Here is a 20,885-nt window from a genome sequence, read left to right as displayed (position 1 = left end):
TACGACTTTCTGCGCGAGAGCGCCCTCCGGCTTTGAGTATGAATGAAACATACACTGCATGGAGTGTTTTGCCCTCCGCGATGTTCATCTCGCCTTATTCTGGGTCCGAATAAAACATCAGATCATGCACAGACTATCCTGTCTCTTTGAATTTAAATCTATATGTATTCACACCAGCTCTTGACAACCTCTATGCGAACACACTTGCCCGAAAAAGTGCGGGGGACGAATTTACGTGATATTAAAAGTGGGGGGGACACGTCCCCCGCGTAATCTACGCCCCTGATTATATGTAAAGGAGTATAATGGAGGTGTATTCCGTGCTTGGCTTATAACTTCAGCAGTAATGGGGTCGGGCCAGCGTGCTAGTGGAAATGTAGGAAGGAACTGTCCCGCTACTTGCAAAGTGTCCTAAAAGTAGGTCAGATAGCTCTGCAGAGAGAGAGAGAGAAAGATGAATACAGAATTTTCACTTTTATATGCATCTAAACAACCCCAGGCAAAGTAAGCACAGGAAATAGTTTGATAATGCAAAAATAAATATTTTATTCAGATTTTGTTGCAAAAGGACATTAGCTCCTATGTATATGTTATCACAGTTAATAACTAGTAACACAGTACTTCTTATTTTGAATCACACATGATCAAACCATCTGTATGATTCAGTGATTGAGTGAGTCATTAGATCAATTAAATTAAATAACTCAATAGTGAAATAACTCAATCTTGATTTGTTCACTGATGTGAGGTGTTCAAATTCATTAAAAAGCCTTTTGTTCTAAAAGGGGGTCTGGGGTCAGAAAAGAAGTCTCATACTCACGAAGGCTGCAATTATTTTTTTCAAAAATACTGTGAAAATAATAAATATTATTACAATTTAAACAGCTGTTTTCTATTTTAATATATTTGAAAATGTCATTTATTCTTGTGATGGCAAAGCTGAATTTTCAGCATCATTACTACAGTCTTCAGTGTCACATGATCCTTTAGAAATCATTCCAATATGCTGATTTGCTGCTGAAGTAACATTTCTTCTTATCAATGCTAAAAACAGTTGTGCTGCTTAATATTTTTTGATGAATAAAAAGCATGTATTTGAAATAAAAATATTTGTAACATTATAAATGTCTTTACAGTAACTTCTGATCATTTTAATGCATCCTTGTTGAATAACAGTATTAATTTCTTCAAAATCTTACTGACCCCAAACGTTTGAACAGTGGTGTAGCAAGATAAATTCTTTAAACATGGCTGTAGATTAAGTAGCAGTGCGGGAAACGCTCTATTAAAAACGCACACATACTCAGACGATCATCACAAACACCTGAGATGTCACCCCAGATCTTCTTGTGCACATTGAGTCACCATTTCCTCCAGACGCAGTAATATCCTCTTAACACATTCAGATGTGACATTTCACCCCCGCTCTCTGTAAACAGCACTCCCCCCGCTGGTATTGTTCTGAATCTTACGGTAAATCACATGTGTGCATGGTTTTCTCTTCACTTGGATGGGCCTCTGTGAAGTTCCCACCCTCTGCACAGGCCTCCTACTATACAATCCCCGTTCTTCTTTCTGCCATCTCTGTGTGCCAAACCAGCCCATAATAGTGCCAATAGGGCTCTTTTGTGCCCAAATGGCATGGCTTTGTCTAAGGGCAGTGGGCTGTGCAGTTTAAACTGGGAGCGAAGCCTGGTCCTGTGCCTATTCAGTAGGTTCTGCCCCTCATTAAGGTGCCGGGGTTATTCAGGTTATTCAGTGTGAGGTGGCATGTTCCCCTCAGTCAGTGCCTGCAATCTGTCCATTATGCCAAGATGCATCTGGGTCTAATGACACATCTGGGGCTCGTTAAAACCACCTAACGTGCGCTTGCTCCCTTTAGCTTCTCCATTGCTGCTTTTTTCTCTCTCACTTTCTCTGACCCCATTTTTCACATTCTTTTACTTTTTTCGTTTCAATTCAGTTTTTTTGCCGAACCAAGTCCTACTTTATCAATTGACCATTCATTATTGCAAGCTACTGATGGAGTTTAGAAATGAACATAAAGCAAACTACAATGCATATTCACTCAAAGACAGTATAAGGGGCAGATGATTACCACTTGCGGTAATATTAAGGGGGGAATTATTCATATCTATTAGTATTATCTGTTAAAATTATTATTAATTGTTAATATTATGTTATAATTGGAAGTTTGTAATTTTTAGGTGTTTAGGTGTTGTCTTGGTAACACTTTACAGTAAGGTGTCATGTTAACATTAGTTAATGTATTAACTAACATGAACAATGAACAATTCATTTATTACAGTATTTGTTAATCTTTGTTAACGTTAGGCAATAATATACAGTTGTGCATTGTTAGTTCACAGTTCATTAATGTTAAACAACTTTTGATTTTAATAATGCACTAGTAAATGCTGAAATTAATATTAACTAATATTAATAAATGCTGTAGAAGTATTGTTCATTCTTAGTTCTTGTTAAAGTAGTTAACTATTTTTAACTAATGAAACCTAATTGTAAAGTGTTACCGTTGTTTTTTTTATTGTAACAAATAATCACACATATATATATATATATATATATATATGTATGTATGTATATGTGTGTATAAACAGTCCGTTTATTGTTGTACATATTTATTTTTAGTGTTTTTAGGATATTTAAGATTGTTAAAAAGTAATAATTCGTAAAAAAAAAAAATGATAATAAGTTTGTGGCACCCTGGTTGAGAACCGTAGTTTTAGATAAAATAGTATAAAATATTAATATCGGCCATAATATATTTTTAATTTTTTATTCAAGCTAAAATAATGATACCATCAGATTTTATTGCTAAGTTGAAATGTATTATTGAAGCATAATGTTGACAAGCTGTTTTGGAAATTTTGCTCTTCCCTCATTCTAGTAGATGGGATTTGTATTTGTATGCATGTAGATTTACAGTAGTCAGGTTAGATGGCTTATTTAAGTTTTCGCAAACAAAAAAGGACACTTCTATCCTCACAACCTCACTTTAATTCATGAACTTTTTAATGCACAGTCTGCTCCAAATAAGTTTCATTAGGAAATTGCTGCCCAGGGGTGTAACCAAGATGGCCGCCGATTGAACTGACTTGCTTTATGGGGGGACATTTGGTGTGAAGGTCATGAAATGGATGAGGACTTCTGTGCTCATTATTCTAGTGTGTTCTGCTCTGCTAATGGATGAAGTGTGATGCTGAGAGGCATATGGCAATAAAGACTTGACTGATTTCAAGCCTGGCTGACAGAAGTGTGAAAACAGACCCAGAAGTCCCTATCATGAGCTTTCTCTTAAAGCTTTTTTCATTGTTCAATATAAATTTTATAGTTTTATCAATATAGTTTTCTTGATTTCAAACTTGTTTTTGTCACTGGGTGCATGTGGTTGTAGTTTCAGTTTGTCTTTAGCTGATTGTATATTGGATCTCTGCTGTTAACATTTTGTTAGTGGTATTTAAAGGAATAGTTCACCCAAAAATTGGAAGTTACCCCATGATTTACTCGCCCTCAAGGCATCCTAGGTGTATATGACTTTCTTCCTTCAGACGAATCCAATCGGAGTTATATTAAAAAATGTCCTGGTTCTTCCAAGTTTTATAATGGCAGTGAATGGGTGTTATTTTTCAATAGTCCAAAAGAAGTCCAATAAAGTGCATTCATCCATCATAAAAAGTGCTCCACACGGCTCCGGGGGGTGAATAAAGGCCTCCTGAAGCGAAGCGATACGTTTGTTGAAAGAAAATTATCCATATTTAAAACTTTATAAACGGTAATCTCTAGCTTCCGCTAACTGTCATATGCGCGTTCACAAGAGAGTCACATTCCAGCGGAAGATGTAGGACGTAGCGTAAGCTCCGGTGAGAATATGGAGATACCTCGTGTTGAAGTTTATAAAATGATACCTTAAACTTTGTTTTTAATTTTAATTAGATTTTTAATTTTTTTTAATTTAAGTTTTTTAAACTTAACTAAACAAAATTTTTTCAAAACAAACAGCAGCATTTTATGTAAACATTTTTCAGATTTTGCCACAATTGATACAAAAACACGAAATGCTCTCGTTGTGTCATGGCAACATCATGAGGTCAATATGTGAATGTGACATGTGATTGACTCGAACTCATTGAGGTTTGAAGTGGGACATTTCAATTCAAATGTTCCCACTTCTGACCTCGTCTGTAACATGACATTACGCTACGCCTACGTCATCTGCCAGAACGGCGTTCTATTGTGAACACATATACGACAGTTAGTGGAAGCTAGAGATTACCGTTTATAAAGATTTAAATATGGATATTTTTCTTTAAAAATCGATTCACTCCAGGCCTATGCATGCTTCTGAACTGTAGTGTATACACACATTGTCTGAGAAATGCAGTAAAAGGTCAAATAAAGAGGTAGCGTTGACATTACATTTTCAGTTCCGACATAGAACTGTTTCTATTAACTGTTGTGTTTTTAAACCCTCCATTGTTAAAATAGTGGCTCATTTTCAACAAAACACTCCTCGTTTTTTTCAGGTGGACTTTCCCACTTCTTCTTTCGAAGTGCGCTTCAGCACCCCCGCTCCTGCAGAGTTCAGCCCCCAGTACGAGTTCTCCCGCCTGGACCAACTCAGCCAGAGGCAGCTACATGATGTCTTGCACAAGAAGTCCCTTTTCTGGTGAGTTGGCTGTCTGATAATCCTAAAGCAACTGCTGCACCCTGATCTAATTATTTGTTTTACTGTGTTAATGTGTTCCAGGATCTTTTTTCCTTAAATGGGGAAAAAATAATTTTCCCTTCTATCAACGTTTAAAATGCTCTATATGCTTTGTAATACTTAACATGTTGTATTTCCTTTTAGACTAGGAAACCACTGTTGTCCTCATTTCAGAACAACTCTGTCTGTCTAGACGGACACTAAGGCTGTGTTTACACTTGGCATTAACGTGTGACCTGTGTCTGGATGTTGTCCACATACACATTGAAAAAAACAAGTGTAAACGCACTTCTGATCGGAATGTTATCTGATCAGCGTGTCCTGGTCCAGAGGTAGTCGAGGACGCATTGTGATCGGGTCTCAGTGTAATGTAAACGCAATCCAGCCATCGTGTCTGTATTCGCAGGTCGACATCACGCAAAACCCCGCCTCCTCTCTCCCGAACTGTCAGAAGACTTGTTTAAATATTGCGTGGGAAAGAGAGATCCAATTGGTTATCCAAATAGAGAAGTGACTTGATGTTGCCAGGTGTAAACGTGCCGTGTCCTGATTGACTGATGATTCGATCTGTTTGATAGGATCACGATGATCGCATGTTAATGCCAAGAGTAAACAGCCAAAAGCTAGATTGATAGATCAAGATCTCTCATTAAAATTGACAAAGCTTGATGTGCGTCTGTTTAATGACACCACGTTAACTACTCCAGCTACTTAATGCAAATTCATATTAATTTAATATTAATGTAATTATTAATTTAATGTATTGTTAAAAAATGAAAACGGCATCTTCTCAAGGAGAAAGATGGTTTAAGTGTAGTTGCAGCCTCAAATAACCAGCTAATGCAAATTCAGATTCAGCTGTCGTTACCCATCATTCATATTTCAGCGACACACAGCATGAAATCTCTTTTCCGCTCCCAAATGAGCAGAGGTTGAAGAAGCTCAGAGTTATGTTGAGGTGCTGATCAGACACTTATTATGAGAGGATGAAGCAGAGGGCTGTAGAAGCTGCTGTCAGATCCTTGTTGCTGGGAGTGAAAACACCCTTTTGTCCTCTGCGTTCCTCTCTAATCTCGCCTTTCAAGCAACAGTGGGAGGAATAGCAGAATTCATGTGGCGTTGGAAAGGTCTGGATGTGAGAAGAGTAGTCTGGTGTCAGGGGAGGGTGAGGAAAACAGGAAACAAGTACATGCACACACTGTTAAGACTGTGGAGTTAAATGTAAATGAAATATTCTTATAAAGTGTAATAGAATATAGTATTTACTATTTTTTTAACATATATTTGCATCAATTATATATTCATAATGAGTGGATAATACACTATACTATTGAAAAGTTTGGTAAGGTTTTTTTTTTTTTTGAAAATGTGTTTTTATTCATACTTTTGTGCAATAGTGACAGTAAATACATTTTCTAATTTTAAAAATACATGAGTTAATTACATTTCTTGTTTGAAAGAAATTAATACTTTTTTACAGCAAGTATGCATTAAATTGATCAAACATGACGGTGAAGACATTTATAATTTTCCAGAAAAATCTTTTTCAAATGAATGCTGTTCTTTTCAACATTCTATTCATCAAATAAATAAACGAATGAATTAAAATTAATTAATTAATTAATTAATAATAATAATAATAAAGGGGTTTCTGCAGAAATATATTTCACAAATATTAATGTTTTGTATTTTTTATTAAGTAAATGCAGCCTTGGTGAACATAAGAGACAGCTTTCAAAAACATAATCTTACCAACCCCAACCTGTGAATAGTAGTGCATGTATATGATATGTAATTAATTTTATAGTATAATGTTTAATAGCTATTATGATGATATTTTATTATATTAAATAGAATACGCAATTAATTATTATATCTGTATGTAAAAAAAAAAAAATTTCTTATTGTGCTTTTGTGGATCAGATCTTTTTTTCTTTTCTAATACTTATGTTTGAATATGAGAACATATCTGGTGCTCAACAGGGCTTGGTGCTCTACAGCAGTGTTTCCCAACCTTTTTTTAGTCGCGGCACCCTTTGGAAATTTTAACAAACTTGTGGCACCCTACAAAATAAATTGTCACAATATTTGTACGCAGAGCGTCACACCACGTGATAGTGAAACCTGAGCGGTGAAATAATTTTCGACAGCCGGAATTTCGGTGCATCTCTAATTATTGGCGACATCAGAAATGGATATTATATCATAGATGCTTTTTTGAACATTTTAGCAATTTAAAAATATTAAAAAATGATTTTTTTACACTGCACCCCTGCTCTCGACAGACGGCACCCCGGTTGGGAAACACTGCTCTACAGTACTCACTTTGTTATAGTCAACTTTAGACAGCTGATGTGGATATCCTCCCCAGCTGGCGCTGTTCCACTTCTCTTTCTCTTTCAGCTGTTTTTCCTCTCTGCCTCTGTTGCTCAGAGCCTGTGGAGCTCTGAAACATTTGCTGCAGTGTAAAATCTGGAGCCACACCAGCCTGGAAATATTCAGTCATAAATTGTCTCCAGCTCTCGGAGCAAAGGTTGAGCATTTGAGCTGGGTGTAAACCGTCTGATCTGGCTTGTGTCAGCAGAGAGTTAATGTTTCATCTCTTTATTTTTTTTTTGTAAATGTATGAACCATGGTGGGTGTTTTCATGCAGTTTATCGATTCTAGAAACGTTTGCTCTTATTACATTTAAATTTTTTTATTTTTTTTTTTGGGTGCTACAGATATAAATTATAGGCCTACCTCATTGTGCAGCATATTTGAGGGGTGATGTGCTATTACTTTTGTAAGTGTTCAAATTTAAGATTTTTATTTTATGAGTGAGCAAAAACTTACACTACCATTTAAAACGTTCGGGTTATAATATAAAAATATATTTGAAAAACTCTTTTTATATTATTTTTATATTATGCTTAGATGTGTATTTAAATGCATTTCTTTAATGGCAAAGCTAAATTTTCAGCAGCCATTACTCCAGTTTTCAGTGTCACATGATCCTTCAGGAGGCATTCTAAAATGCTGATTTGATGCTCAAGAAACACTTATTATCAGTGCTGAAAACAGCTAATTAAAGGTGCAGTAGGAGATCTTGGAAAATGCTAACTTTAGCCTGATAGCACTGAAAGTGAACATCCCACCCTCCCTGCAATCGCCGTCCAAAGCCACGCCCCCTGAACGCATATTACGCTCACAGATCAGAATACCACAGACAACATTACTACAATAGGCTACATCAGCAGTTCCCAATTCCAGCCCATGTTCCGAAGTTAAGTAAACTTCAATGGATTTCCCCTGCTCAGGGAGTAGGGAGCAATGAACACTGTGTTATCATATAGTGATTGGACGAACATTTCTTGGTCCTACGCCTTCCACAGAATATATAAATACAGATAAATACATTTAGACCACTTAACTTAATGCTTGCTATCGGGATGTGAAGAGACTTTCAACCAGCATAACAAAAAATGTTTCTGAAGACAATCCCCTATTGCACCTTTAATATATTTTTGGAAACGATGATTTTTTGATAAATAGATTTGTTCAAAACAACAGCATTTCTTTGAAATAGAAAAGTTTTGTAACAATCTGTCACTTTTGATCAGTTTAATACATTCTTGCTGAATAAAATAATTAATTTTAAAAAGATTCTGACCCCCAAATCCTAACAACTACCCAGAACATCCTAGAAACTGCATGGTAACGTGCTAGAAAAGCACCCACAATGCCCATGAAAATGAAAATGGAACGTTTGTCCTCCACCCACCCCAAAAATGTCAGAAATCTAGATGTTTTCTTCAGAATTAGGTTGTCCTTTTCTATACAGATTGATTTCGCAGAAGGGCCTTGGGGTTGCCTTGGGAAACTGCAGCCAGAAATCAATACTCCTCCAGCCTCCTGTGAATTGTGGGATATGTAGTCATCTAATTACAGTAGTGTTTGCATGTTGCCCTAAAGAGCGAGGGTGTGACCGTATGAGGCTTTCAAAACCCTTCCCCCAGTATATTGAGCTGTTTGATGACTCTGTATGGTTACGGCCCAGCAGGCGCAGAGGTAATTTGATCCGGGGGTCCTGCCCTACGGCTGTCATCCCTAGAGGGAGAGGCCACTCCCCAAAATGAATTCATAAGCCAGCGAAGAACGCAGTAGCTAAACAGTGTCTCTGCTTTAACAAATGACATCCAACCAGCTCACATGCTAGTTTCCATAGATGAGATGAGCAGCATGAAGGACCGAAACACATCATGATGAAAGTGTTTTTAAGCATGGATGGTGTGATGATTATGTGAACAGGCTATTGCAAGTTGTTCTCAATCCTCTTATGTTTTTAAAAAATATATTATTCATGAAAATTCAGTTCTGTTTAACTTGGCTTTCTGTAGTGTTTACCTCTGGACTCGGTGGGTTTGGTACATCAGTGTAGAAGAAAACATGCAGCATAAATTACCTTGAGATTGAGTGTGGTTATTTTCCATCCTTTACTGCAGTGAGAGCCCACGCACAGACACCTTCCTGGACACGCTATACTGTCTTAATTGCTGTATCAGCATCTTAATTTTGTCAAGATAGAAAGATTACTTTTAAGCTTTATTAGATTGGGTAATTGTGTTTTTGGACTATGATGATGTGTAGATGATGGATTGCACACCATGGCTGCGTGTCTGGAAACAACATTTATGTTTGCAGTATGCTTGAGCTCTCATGAGAAATGTCTGTAACTATGTATTCGTTTCTATGAAATGGACCATCAGACCGATGGATTGGAAAAGCACTGAAAAAATAATATATTTAATAATAATGGTGATGATGACAATAATAATAATACATTTCTTTATTTGACAAGTTGACGTTTTGTTTGTGCCGAAATGGAGTAAAAACAACAAAGTTGTACAGATCTTATAAAATACATTTTTAAAACATTTTAAAATGTTGTATTTATTATATATTATCATAATATATAATGCGTTAGGCATGTCAAATGATGGCACTTGCAATATGTTGCAAAATAAATATTTAAAATTAAAAATAATATATATAAACAAATACTGGTGTGTATATATAACACACTTTTATTTTTTAATTTTTAAAATGATTTTAAATAAACAATTTTGTTTGTGCCGACATGAAGTAAAAACAACAAACTTGTACAGCTCTTATTAAATACATTTTTAATACGTTTTGCAATTTTGTATTTATTGTATATCACTTGCAGTATGTTGCAAAATAAAGAAAAAATATTTAAAAAAAGATAAACATATCTAAAACATAAAACACACTTTTATTTTATTATTATTTTTGGGATTATTTAATCATTATTATTAAACAATTATTAGACAAAATTTTAAAATAATTTCCAGTGCACGTGGCATAATTTATTGGCGTAAGATATAATTTTCATATAGAAATGTACATAAAATATACATATACAATATCTTTACTTTTTATTTATGTAAATATGCAATTTATTTATTATTGAAATATTTGTTTTATAAGTTTGAGAGTGCTATACACGTTTGTTTACTGTTTGTGCTAACTTATAGTGCTGATCCATTTATCTAGGTTGACTCCAGAGGACCGGCGTCTATTGTGGGAGAAGCGTTATTTCTGCCACGTGGAAGCCAGTCGTCTGCCGCTGGTCCTGGCCAGTGCGCCCAGCTGGGAGTGGGCATGTCTTCCTGACATCTATGCCCTGCTCCGCCAGTGGGGATGCATGAACCACCTGGACACCCTAGGCCTACTGAACGCCACGTGAGTGTTATGGTAACCATGGCAACAGCTTGCACCGTTGTTTAGCTGGAGGCTAAGCAGAGCTTGACTGTCCTTCAGCGGTTAGCAGTTGGGCTGATTTGAGTAGACCATGAAGAATTGACCTTTACATTTGTCCAGAAGAGCACATGTGGAGAGCAGATCTCTACTCTCGACGTTTACTGACAAGATTTTAAAGCTTTGTTAGTGTTAAAAATCAAATCAGCTTAACCAAGAGCCACCAGGGTCGTCTACCAGCTCTAACCAGGTTGGCCAAGATGGGAGAGTCCACCCAAAACTGAAAATTCTGTCTTTTACTCAGACTAAACCTGACTTAATTTTCTGTGGAGAGGATATTTTTTGATTTCTGGTAAAAAAAAAAAAAAAGTTTCGGTTCCCGTTGACTTCCATTGCATTTTTTGCTTGTACAATGAAAGCCAATGGGAACCGAAACTGTTACCAACATTATTCCAAGTATCATCTTTTGTGTTTAGCAGGAAAAAGTCAGTCATACAGGTTTGGAACGACATTAGGGTGAGTAAATGATGACACAATTTTCAGTTTTCAGTGAACTGTCCCCTTGAATTTAACCTAACCAGAAACCAAAACCTAACCAAAAAGAAACCATGTAAAACCATTTTATTTTGAAGAATCACTGATATTTTTCATATAAATATTTATAAATTCATTTTATAGTGGCCGCTAGCCCAAAAAGAGCACCATAAAAGTAGGTTTTCATAAAAAATTTTAAAAAAGAAGATTTGTCCATTTTGATTTCATGATGACTTTAATGTCCCATATAAACCAGGTTTCCAGATCAAGAGTGCAGGCGGACAGCGGTCCAGTGGATGGACTCAATCTCTGATCCTGAGCTTTTGGACTTCCTTCCTCAGTTAGTGCAGGTAGCGAAGACCTTGGATCTCACTTCCTTTCATGCTCTCACTCTATTCCCTCCTTTCCCATTGACCTTGATCTGTTTACATCCTACCTGTCTTTCCTTTTACCTTCCGTCCGTTTTGTTCTCTCACCCTCTGGTTTCTCCCTCCCCATCCAAAAAATTGCTCTCTAACGATTTCTCTTTATGCAGGCGCTGAAGTACGAGTGTTATCTGGACAGTCACCTGGTGCGTTTTCTGCTGAGGAGGGCCATCGGGGACATGCGCATTGCTCACTACCTCTTCTGGTGTGTCTCTACCGTCAGATTATACTTAAAAACCCAGTGCCCTTGCATAGAGTGCACATACTGAGAAATCTGGTCATGCTGGCTCATATTCTCACATTCAGATTTGTAATTGTTAAACTGATATTTGATTCCTTATATAGTTAATGAGATTAACCAGTCAGCACCATGAATGCATAAAAATGTTATACACATTAAAGTCATGCACATGTAGATTCACACTGTCTTATACTGATTGATGTGAAATCTATGAAGTCAGCTCACAGCTCCACCTGCTGTACAGATGAGGTATTTTTGTCTGTATAGAGGGCCATTCAAAGCCTTTACGAATACAGTTGCGTTTTACCCCTAAAGAGGGAAGAATACATTTTATTAAAAATATTTATTATTAAAAATTTGTATTTTGGCATTGTGACACTCTATTCAGATCTATTAAGATAAATTTACCCTACAAGTAAAATACACATTCTGTTTTTCTCATTACTGTAACATTATAAAAATGTATATATCAATATTTAATTTTTACAAGTATTTATACATCATGGTAGCATGTTGTGCTGCCTTTTAATAATAATAATAATAATACAATATTAATCTAATTGATATTGTTTAAATCGAAAAAAAAATTACTAACAAAGGAAAAAAATACTGTAAAGTAATGAGAATCATTTAAAAATGATTCTCATTCCAGATGCATTACAATTATGAGAAATGAAAAATGTCACAATGTAAAACATTCTAAAGCATCCTAATAGTAGATTACATGTTCAGAATAAGATAAGTTGTGCTTGCATCTAAACTTGCTCTTTGTAGAATCTCACTGTAAAAATAACTTTAAGAAGTGTTAGAAAATCAGTGGTCTAAAGATGTTGGATCATTGATTAATAATACTAATGTTCATTTGTCTCTCTCTTTGTAGGTTGCTGAAAGATGCTCTTCAAGACTCTCAGTTTAGCGTGAGGTATCAGTATCTGCTGGCGGCTCTTCTCTGCTGCTCTGGTCGTGGTTTGAGAGAAGAGTTTGATCGGCAATGCTGGCTGGTCAATATTCTGGCTAAAATAGCCCAACGAGTTAGAGATGCCTCGCCTTCATCCAGACAGGTCAGCTTCAGCATTCCATTTACACCGGCTGTTAACACAAAGTGTTATTTTAGTATTACTTACATAATATTTATCAATGTTTTGAATAGGGCTGGGCGATATAGCTAAAAAATTTATCAACGATATAATGCCTAACATTGGATTGTACTATTTTTGCATTCAAATGCAAATGTTTATTTTAAATTCGACTAATATAAATTTTTTTATTCACAATCTCCTCATCACAGGCAGGCACAGCACTCAATTCAGCATGTGTTCGTGTTTGTGTGTGCTGTCTGCGTCACTCATAGCACGTGCCTATATCGTGCACTATATTGAACATTTTTTTTATATCGTTATCGACGAAGGTGTACCGTCGATAAATATCGATACCGTTTTATCGCCCAGGCCTAGTTTTGAATTAGCTTTTACTTATATCATTTTTCCCTTTTTCATTTTAGTTTGTCATTTATGGAAGCCCGTTTCCGCCGCTGAATAAATATTAAAAAAAGGTAATTGTGACTTTTAATCTTACAATTGTGAGTCTCAATTCTGTGAAAAAAAAAAGGCAATTGTGAGATATAAACTCAGAATTGTGAATTTTTTATTCAGTGGCAGAAACAGGCCTCCATAGTAATTTAATGGCCTTTTTTTTTTCTTTCTTCCAGGTTTACATTTTTTCTGTTTTAGATTTTAGTTTAATTCAAGTGAACGTTGCAAAAGTTGACAATCATAGAGCCTCCCCTTAATATTGGATCACAAGTGGTCACATGATCGCAGGATCATGCATGTGGTATTAACATGTCTCCCATGATCATGTGACTAGTTTAAATTAAGCCTTATAGGTTTTCAAATAAGAACAATTATTACCTACAAAAAAAATTTGCTAAAAAGAGCCAGCTTCTAAATTTCTCATTTGGTTGATGGCCGTAATGCTCGAACTATTTTTAGCTTGAAAGAACAGGTCTGTGCCAAAGACTGATAGTTGATTCCTAAGGGGCATTTTAATGTTCTCCAGACTGTCTGGTCAGCACATTAATCGTGGTTTGTCTTTGGTCTGGTGTTCAGGCTATTCTCCGGGAGGGGCTGGAGGAGGTCAAACAATTCTTCTCTATAAACAGCAGTTGTCGACTTCCCTTGAACCCGGGCCTGTTCGTCAAGGGCATCAACATACAGGTACAGGTTGTGTCTTTATATATCATGCATGTGGAGGTCATTGTATTGTTCTTGCTGACACATCAAAACCAAAACACATCTCTCATTCTCTCTTCATGTAGTCTTGCTCCTACTTCAACTCAAATGCAGTGCCCCTCAAGCTGTCGTTCCAGAACCAGGATCCTCTGGGAGACAACGTCAATGTCATCTTTAAGGTACCGCCTTCTCATGTCTGTGTGCATTGTGGATCAGTGGTTCTGCATTGAAACAGTTTTTCAGATGTTGTCTTGGTCGTTTATGCTCATGTGTTTTCTCGCTCAGTCTGGAGATGACCTGAGGCAGGACATGCTGACGCTGCAGATCATTCGGATCATGAATAAGATCTGGATCCAGGAGGGACTTGATATGAGGATGGTCATCTTCCGCTGCTTCTCTACTGGACGAGGCAGAGGTAAACACCCATCCTCCAAAGTCAGGACTTCTGTCAACTACAGTATTTACCATCCCAGAATTCATTTTTTGGGTCATTTCCTACCTTATATGTATATACCCCACATTATAGATAATATCTAAACTGTGATATAATTGTACACAATGGGATTTTCTAAGGATGTGAATGGAAGTAATTTTATAAAACTTTTTTGCCCTTGTCTAGGCATGGTAGAGATGATTCCCAATGCAGAAACCCTGAGGAAGATCCAGGTTGAGCATGGAGTGACTGGTTCTTTCAAAGACCGGCCTTTGGCAGATTGGCTGCAGAAACACAACCCCACTGAGGATGAGTATGAAAAGGTACAGCTGTGCTCTGTAGTAGCATCGTACTACATTTGCATTTGCTAAACCAATATGTATGTGCAAACTGTCTTTTGCTGTGACATGTAAAAATGATCCATGGCTGCTTAAGTTGCACTGGATTGCATCATGTTTATTTTGCATGTCCTAATAATATGAAAATGTGTTTTCAGATTTGGTGGTTAATACCTTTGCTGGCTCAAAGTGGTTAGTTATAAACTAATTCTGTTGATTTGATGTTTTGTTTTGCTTTTTCACAGGCGGTGGAAAACTTCATCTATTCGTGTGCTGGTTGTTGTGTGGCCACATACATTCTAGGAATCTGCGACCGCCACAATGACAACATCATGCTGAAGACCAGCGGACACATGTTTCACATTGACTTCGGCAAGTTCCTGGGGCATGCACAGATGTTTGGCAATATCAAACGGTAGGTACACAAAAAGAACATGAAAATTTTTTTTCCTCAGCCCCAGATTTTGATCACTGCAACTATTGTCTCTCAGAACAATGTAGACAACCCACAACAACCTCTGTTACATATTGCTTGTCCACAAAGGAACAGAGGAATGTTTTTGAGCTAAACCAGATCTGAGCTGTAGATAGGAAATGTTATCACAGATTTAAATCCACCCTTCTTTTTTTTTTTTTTTTACAGGGACCGAGCTCCTTTTGTGTTTACGTCGGACATGGCGTATGTCATCAATGGAGGTGACAAGCCATCCAGCCGTTTCCATGATTTTGTGGACTTGTGTTGTGAAGCCTACAATCTGATTAGGAAACATGCACATCTTTTTCTCAACCTGCTTGGGCTGGTGAGTTCCCAGATAACACCAGACCTTCTCTTAGTTTGTACTTTTTGGATGTATCTACAGAGTTGAGGTTAAGTAATGTTTCCTGGCTTGCTTTATTGTTTGCCTGTTATTTGAATGCTTATTTGAATTGCATTGTGTTCTTCTGCTCTAACATTGTAACCCTGTGTGTTTGTGTGCAGATGCTCTCCAGTGGGATACCAGAGTTGTCTGATGTGGATGATCTGAAATATGTTTATGATGCTCTGAGGCCACATGAATCAGAAGCAGATGCCACCATGCACTTCACCAGGTGAGAACTTGGAGACTTTGTTCCCTTTGCTCTTGATGTCTGTAGATTTAGTGAAATAGTAGAGTTGTGCCCTTGGTGCCAATAAACAAGCACCTAAAAACCAGCAGGAACACTTTAGCAATTACCTTGCAACCACTAAGAACATCCTAGCAATTGCCTAATAACCAAGTCTGCACCCCTTAGCGACCACTTATGTTATTGCCATTGTCCTTTGAATCCATCTGTCTTCTGGCCTTCGTCTAATTCTTATCCCGTTCTAGGCTAATCGAGTCCAGTCTCGGCAGTGTGGCTACTAAGCTCAATTTCTTCATCCATAACCTGGCCCAAATGAAATTTGCATCTTCTGAGGAGCGTCCTGTTCTGTCATTTGCTCCCCGTGTCTACACTCTAAAGAGTGATGGTGTCATTCGCAGCCTATTTGTTTGCAGACACATCAAAACCTATACTCCAAGCAAAGGCTATGTAAGTCGACTGCATTAAAAGTGCATTTTAGTCCAAATCCAATTAAATGCATCTCAATGTTAATATATTTTCCCCTTCATGCAGTCTTATGTTGTGAAAGTGGAGCGGGAAGGTCAACAGGGGTCAACTTTAGTCCAGAGGACATTTGAGGAGTTCCATGAACTTCATAGTAAACTGCAGCTCATCTTCCCTTCATCAAAACTACCCAGGTACAATGTTAAAACCTGACAGAAATATGAATTATGAAATCAAAAGCTCACTGAACAAACAAAACACATCATACACCCAAAAATGAAAATTGTCATTTACTCACCCTCAAGTTGTTCCAAATCTGTATGACTTTCTTTCTTCTGTTGAACGTAAAGCAAGATATTGAAGAATGTGGGTAGCCAAACAGTTGCTGTTCTCCATTGACTTTCATAGCATGGACCAAAATATAAAAATAAAAAATTATTTGGAAGTCAATGAGAGCGGAAACTGTTTGGTTACCCACATTCTTCAAGATATCTTATTTTGTGTTCAACAGAAGAAAGAAATTCATACAGGTTTGGAACAGCTTGAGCGTGATGTCAGAATTTTCATTTTGGGGTGAACTATCCCTTTAAATGATTTAAAATCTGTAGTGGAAACTACTGCAGGTTTCTGTTATCAGTGGGTATATTTAGTCTGAAATCAGTAAAAGATAAGTAATGAAAGCTGGTCATTGTACATTTCTTCTCAGTACTGTTCATTTCAGTGTATTAAGCAACGTAATGTTCAACCAGCCAGTTATTGTAAAATAAACCCCTACAGGACCCTGATCACTCCTTCGGGATGTATTTTGTAGTAATGACTGAGTGGCAATACATAAGCCACATGTACACATGTTTGTTTGTAATTACACACCCCTCTCGATGTAATGTTCCCACAGCTTCCCCAGCCGCTTTTTGATTGGTCGGTCTCGAGGAGAGGCCCTTGCAGACAGGAGGAAAGAGGAGCTAAATGGATATGTTTGGCATTTGATCCATGCTGCTCAAGAGGTGGCACAGGTAACCTTTGACCCCGCATTAGTTTTTATACTTTATAATTCTTCCTCTCATAATCCATGTACACTACAGCTCAAACGTTTGGGGTTGGTACAGTTGAAAGTTCTTTTTCGTGCTCACCAAGGCTGCATTTATTTGACAAAAAATACAGTAAAAACCGTAATCTTTAATAACTTTTTATTTATTTTTAATATATTTTAAAATGTAATTTACTCCTTTTGATGGCAAAGTTGAATTTTCTGCAGCCATTACTCCAGTCTTCAGTGTCACGTGATCCTTCAGAAATCATTCTAATCTAAAAATCTTACTGATCCCAAACTTTACAACAGTAGTGCAGTTGAAAATAATGTGAAATGCAAGCTTATTTCCGTAACTACACCACTGTTATTTAATTTTTTGAATAATTATAATAGTCAATAGAATGTGTACAGCTTACAGTAATTAAAGGGTTAGTTCACCCAAAAGTGAAAATTCTGTCATTAATTACTCACCCTCATGTCGTTTCAAACCCGTAAGACCTTCGTTCATCTTCGGAACACAAATTAAGATATTTTTGATGAAATCTGAGAGCTGTCTGACCATAGACAGCAACGCAACTGAAATGTTCGCAAGTCCAGAAACGTAGCAAGGAGATCGGTAAAATAATCCATGTGACATCAGGGGTTCAACCGTAATTTTAAGAAGCTATGAGAATACTTTTTGTGCGCAAAAGAAAAAAAAAAGACGACTTTATTCAACAATTTGTCTCCTCCGCATCACCCTGGTGCCATTTTGTAGAGTATCCGCTGGACGTAAACAACGCAGCTGACACAGAACTATCCCTTTAATGTGAGTGGTTTCAGTTTGCCTGGCATGTTTCTTGGAAACTGTCTGTGTTCTGTGAAAACAGACACATGTTGTCTGTAAACAGTCCACCCACAGGCCTATATCAGTACTGAGGTAGGACTGGCACTACCAACTGCCAAACCATGAACGCTTTCACGTTTTCGGTTCTGTGCTGTACATCTTAAGAATACAACCAGATCGCATGGCATCCATACTATTACTGTGACTGTACACCTGCTTATTTTAGTGCCTGTTTATGAGTTAATGTTACCCTCTCTTCTTTCAGTGTGATCTGATCTACACATTCTTTCACCCTCTACCAAGAGACGAGCGAGCAGGAAGTGTAGGAACTGTTGTTAATGCACTCCATAACAAACCGGCAGGTATGCTTCATTTCCTTATTTGTCTTAGACACACCCACCTACACTTCTTATGAATCACTCATCACTCACACATGCTTTTGTATGTGATGGATTCAAAGGTAATGCAGTTCAGCCTGCCATCACATCATCATGAGTTAGTGTAAATAAATTGTCTATGGGCCAATCAGCTGCAGTAAATGTGACCTTGTCTGTGACTAAGTGACAAACCCAGTACTTGGTCAGAGTCTTATCTTTAACTACTAGTGTAATAAGCCTGCAGGGGTTTTATAACTGGGGTCCAAAAAAAATAGTGTACAAAACGAATCCATATTTCACTCCCTGAGAGTTTATCACAACTAGTTAAATATTAAGTCATCATGAGTAAAAGCTGCTTTGTGGCAGCTGCTGCCTCTGTTGCAGGTCACGCTATCTGATTTGTGATAAAGGTCTCTGTTCAACAGGTTCATGTCCTGTCAGTCTTGAGCTCTGGAAATCCAATTACGTTATTTACTTGATCCACCTTTAGTGTACCTTGCAAGCCTGCCCACACTAAATCCAGCTCCTCCTCTTCTCCAGATGTGTCCTGGGCTCCTGTAACCGGTACAGTTGCAGGTGAAGTGAAGCTTTCAATTCTGTACAAGAGCGACAAGCTTTTCATTATGGTGATGCACATCAGAGGCTTGGTGAGTGTCTGACATTACTCATCATATGCATATGCTCATAATGCACATAAAAAAGTTGAGTTGGTGCTCACCAGTGTGGACCTTTCTTCAGCAACCCTTGCAGGATGGAACAGATCCTGATCCATACGTCAAATTGTACCTCCTCCCAGACCCTCAGAAAACTAGCAAGAGGAAGACCAAGGCAGCCCGGCGAACATGCAACCCCACTTACAATGAGATGGTGAGAAAAGTCGGACTCCGAAAGTAAAGATCTTTCAAAATCTGTTGTTTTCTCCATATGGGGAAATGATTTTTTTTTTTTGTCATTCACAATGCTTCATGGGATTGTAGTTTTATCCCTTATTAGAGCAGTTTTTTTTATTTTGCTTCAAATGAAAGTTGGTTGGTTTGGTGAATGGCTTTTTAAAAAACACTTTAAACAAAGACTTTTAAAGGGGGGGGGGGGAAGAAGGCAGGCACTGTTGCACTTTATTTTTATGATTCTTCTTGACTGACATCACTTTTCTCCTTTTCTCTTGGCAGCTGGTGTATGACAAGATTCCACTTGGTGATTTGCAGCAAAGAACCATTCACCTGCGGGTACTGAGTGAGGGTGCATTCTGGGAGAATACCCTGCTGGGTGAAACCATTATTCAACTGAAAGACCTCACCCCGGGTCATCGCTGGGTTGGCTGGCACCAGCTTGGCACTAGAGGCTCTGACATAAACCGCTAACACTTGTGTGGATGCCCACTGGAAGTGAAGGATTTCACACGAGTCCTTCAGTGTGCATGTGTTTGTGTCTGTCTTTGCTTATGGGTCGGGAGTTGGAGATGCCCAGCTGCTCAGAAGGCTGTTTCCCCCAGTGGGGGTTTGTGTTTTGTTGATTCTCCTACCCAGGAGACGTGTAGAGTCAGTGATGGAGTGTCATCACTTGATACTGTTCTAGTGGGGTACTGTGCACCATGTGGACCAGACCTTGGATTTATGAAAGCGGTTCTTGGTGACACTATGGGACAAAAACCATTTGGTGACACAAGGATTGGCAGAAAGAATATTTAAAGATGAAATTACTTCCATACGCCATATTTTTGGGGGGATTTCTGGAAAATTGCAGTCCATGAAACTTTAAAGCCCCATTTTGTCTTCTTGAGAATGCTAATGGAAATGTAAGTTATTTTCTTTTTAAGATGTTTCTCTATTGCGGCTCAATTTTGAGCTATGTTGTGTCTTGTGACATTAGTTTTGTCTCTTTGTATCAGATTTTGCAGACATTTACCTAGGAATTATAGTGAGGACCGCTTTTGTACTGTAAAGTTGGGTAATTTCACATTGCCTGTGGCATTTACCTGATCATGAAAAAGGAATGAACACTTGATAGTCTTTGGCTCGAAATTGTGGAATTAACTTGCTCCATATAACCACTGCAGGAAGTGGCACAAACAGTACAGAGTGAATGTAAATTTTTGATCATGTAAAGTAGGTGGGTTCATAAAAAAAAGGAATTGCATGTACAGTATATTGAACAAAGGAGACAAACCAGGAATATTAATTTCTTTGCATAAACCTCTACGATTTGTTTCTTTCCAAAATGATGGGGCACAACTTTATATGCAGAAGGGACTTTTGAAGGGACTTGACTTCAGGGTCAATGATTTTGCCTTGTTGATATAAGCATAACCTACACAAGGAAATTTCTGTTTGGAAATAGTTGTTTTGCATGCTGTGATATTTGCTACTGGATAAATATTGCATTTTTGCATTTGTTTGTC

At 37.5% G+C, this 20,885-nt stretch overlaps 1 protein-coding gene across 2 annotated transcripts in view; it reads left to right on the top strand.

Moving 5' to 3' along the window:
• The window catches only part of LOC107727194 (phosphatidylinositol 4-phosphate 3-kinase C2 domain-containing subunit beta-like), a 48,504-nt gene extending 27,890 nt beyond the window's left edge, over nt 1-20,614 (top strand). For both annotated transcript variants that reach the window (XM_016536985.1, XM_016536986.1), the window contains 19 exons: nt 4,545-4,687; nt 10,283-10,471; nt 11,277-11,370; nt 11,556-11,650; nt 12,567-12,747; nt 13,795-13,902; nt 14,004-14,096; nt 14,203-14,332; nt 14,537-14,673; nt 14,934-15,103; nt 15,332-15,488; nt 15,668-15,777; nt 16,038-16,239; nt 16,324-16,448; nt 17,150-17,267; nt 18,376-18,472; nt 19,028-19,134; nt 19,226-19,354; nt 19,657-20,614. In XM_016536985.1, the coding sequence (XP_016392471.1) occupies nt 4,545-4,687; nt 10,283-10,471; nt 11,277-11,370; nt 11,556-11,650; nt 12,567-12,747; nt 13,795-13,902; nt 14,004-14,096; nt 14,203-14,332; nt 14,537-14,673; nt 14,934-15,103; nt 15,332-15,488; nt 15,668-15,777; nt 16,038-16,239; nt 16,324-16,448; nt 17,150-17,267; nt 18,376-18,472; nt 19,028-19,134; nt 19,226-19,354; nt 19,657-19,848 (2,577 nt within the window). In that variant the 3' untranslated portion in view covers nt 19,849-20,614. The remainder of the gene's footprint in view (nt 1-4,544; nt 4,688-10,282; nt 10,472-11,276; nt 11,371-11,555; nt 11,651-12,566; nt 12,748-13,794; nt 13,903-14,003; nt 14,097-14,202; nt 14,333-14,536; nt 14,674-14,933; nt 15,104-15,331; nt 15,489-15,667; nt 15,778-16,037; nt 16,240-16,323; nt 16,449-17,149; nt 17,268-18,375; nt 18,473-19,027; nt 19,135-19,225; nt 19,355-19,656) is intronic.
• The last annotated feature ends 271 nt before the right edge of the window (nt 20,615-20,885 follow it).

This window comes from Sinocyclocheilus rhinocerous, unplaced genomic scaffold, assembly GCF_001515625.1.
Source record: "Sinocyclocheilus rhinocerous isolate Xijiao unplaced genomic scaffold, SAMN03320098_v1.1 scaffold6, whole genome shotgun sequence".
NCBI lineage: Eukaryota > Metazoa > Chordata > Actinopteri > Cypriniformes > Cyprinidae > Sinocyclocheilus > Sinocyclocheilus rhinocerous.
The sequence above is the reverse complement of the archived record's forward strand: the minus strand, read 5'-3'. Positions and strand labels throughout refer to the sequence as shown.